The following is a 2,500-nucleotide window of genomic DNA, read 5'->3' as shown; positions in this document are numbered from 1 at the left end:
CTTAAGACTTCCACATCATCAACCAATACTTAACGAAAAGAGACAATCATACCAGTTTTGGCAGAGTGGGGGTCGTGTAAATGAAAATGAAGTGATAAAAATTTTCTTTTTAATTTTTATGGGCATGACAGCCATACTGATTGCCATCCCTAGGTCTAAGTGTAAAATCCAATTCGCGTTGCGGCCATCGAAAGGGACAAAACATCTGCCAACTTGTTTTCGAAGTCGTGTCACTTTAAATTCAAATAGGTTCATGGGATTGTCTATCCTAAAAAGATATATCACCGATAGTATTAATAATGACACAAAATTATTAGACCAATTCTGTTCATAGAGCACAGCTAAATAGAGTTTGTAATCCAATTTTGGCAAAAAATTCATCAACTTATAGGTAGAATCTCTCCCCTTTTTCCACTTCATTCATGATAATGTGTTTCAAATCTCGTGAAGTAATTAAAGGTTCATTCACAGAATTCCCGATACTGATACTTGAAGTCAAGCGAACCTGGCAGACACTAACTTAGAGCCAGTTATCTGTCACAATAGGACAACATCTGGCAACTCATACCCCTATCTCGTGTGAGAAAGTTAAACAGAAAATAATGAGGGTTCCTCGTTAGGCTTCAGGCTCCTCACAGTTTAGGATAACACTCTTGTTCACCTTCCTAATCTCAAACAAGCTTTGACTCACATGGGCAGTGCCTCTCTCGCTACCAGCAATTTTCCCACTCCCTTCAAGATTGAATTAGATGCCTTCACACTCCAATGGCACCAAAAAAGACAGACCTAAAGACTCAAAGCCTAATTAGTCTACTCGAAACATAACGTGAAATATGCGAAAAATAATCATTACATGACTAAAGTGGTATCTCATGGGCCTCAACCTCCTCTCAAATAGTTCGCCTGCATCACTCGACGCAAGGCGTACTCAACCTCATTATCAACTACATAAAAAACAACGAAAGATGTTGAGTGAGCCTTTGAAACCATCTAGCATGCTGGTCTGAAATACAATCTGTGCGCCAAACTGAACTTTCCAAGACTCACCAAATTATTACTTTGCAATTTTCTTCACAACAACAGATTAAATTTAAAAGCCTTAATCTATTCAGGCACCATTTCTATGTATGCTGGAGTACCTCAGGGGAGCATACCTAGCCCAACACTGTGTACTATAAACAAATGACCATCCAGACCCTATGCGCACAGACTCACAATCCTACTGCCGCTCTGAGATCCCTCACAGTTTAGTCTAGAACTGTAAGGTATCCAGTTTCCATGGGTGGCCATGGGGAGGCTTCTCTATCACGTTTTTCTGCATTTTCTCCTTGTTTCCATATCTCCTCTTTGTTTGAATTTTCTATTGTTCACGGTAATCAGTTTGACCACTAATTCTGAAACAAGAGAATGAGCCGCATAACAATGTTTCACCTTTTCCAGTCTTTGAGAAGAACACTAAAATATTCTACTAAGGACTTACAGTGTAGACGTAAATTGATGAGAATCATTATCCAGGTACAATTAAACCTATGACTGAATATGGCGTGATGAGGACTTAGCAACCGCTTTCGTTGACCAAAGGCCCTTTCATGTCAACAGATTTCTGTCAGTTTTTTCATCTTAATCTTATGCTTGGAGGATCTATGCTACTAGATGGTTTTACTGATACATAAAAAAGGTCGTGTAAACATCACATAATCCTACATTTTACAATATTGAATTAAACTTAAGATAATGACATTCATTTAAAGCAATGTGATATTTCTGATGCTCGTGATTACTTGGGCCCAGCTTGTTTGTGTACATGGGCGTCATGTTTGTTCACTCATTGAAATGCAATTTACAGAAAACAGACTGATCATTATTAAGATTAACATTTTCTTGAAAAAAAAAACAGGAGAGAAAGGAACTAAATCCATGAAGCACAGAAACCCTGAAGGATGTAAGGCCAGCGACAATTGCACCAATGCTGGAGGAAAGTGTCGCAAGTCCTGCAAGGGAAAGCCGTTGGAGGGGGACTGCCCAGGGAACTGCAAGTGTTGCAAGTCCAAAGGTGAGTCATGCCTAGAAGCGTCGGCAATACAAGAACTTGTCTTGCGATTCACCTGGTTTAATTGACTTACATACTGTGTGTACCCCCAAAGGACACAGACATATGTGCATGCAAATACACCCATATCTCTGACTGGGGCGACTTGTCCTAAATGTAAAATATGTGTCTGCCATTCTTAGGAGGGAGGGTACAGCCTAACGAGCGTACTATAATGATGCATTCGGAACTCCTCGCCTGCTCGTCCAGACAAGTTGGAATAGATGTTTTGACCGTTCGGAACCTCTGCATTCTCGTCCTGGACACGTTGTCCATCTCGCCCTCCTGCGTAGCTGGGGGAGTAGGACAAGATGGCGTCACAATAGAATTTGTGTGTAAACATCGATAGTTGCAGGCAACCACAAGATGGTTAATTTCATGGCCCTTTGATGTTATCAAAGAATATTTATG

The 2,500-nt window shown here is 40.4% G+C and overlaps 1 protein-coding gene across 1 annotated transcript in view; it reads left to right on the top strand.

Annotated features, from left to right (window-relative positions):
- Positions 1-2,500, top strand: part of LOC113824653 (uncharacterized protein DKFZp434B061) — a 12,872-nt gene that overhangs the window by 4,141 nt on the left and 6,231 nt on the right. The window contains exon 5 of the mRNA XM_070125493.1: positions 1,898-2,053. Within this exon, the coding sequence (XP_069981594.1) occupies positions 1,898-2,053 (156 nt within the window). The remainder of the gene's footprint in view (positions 1-1,897; positions 2,054-2,500) is intronic.

The sequence above is a fragment of the Penaeus vannamei genome, chromosome 9 (genome assembly GCF_042767895.1).
Source record: "Penaeus vannamei isolate JL-2024 chromosome 9, ASM4276789v1, whole genome shotgun sequence".
NCBI lineage: Eukaryota > Metazoa > Arthropoda > Malacostraca > Decapoda > Penaeidae > Penaeus > Penaeus vannamei.
This window is presented reverse-complemented; position numbering and strand designations above follow the sequence as displayed.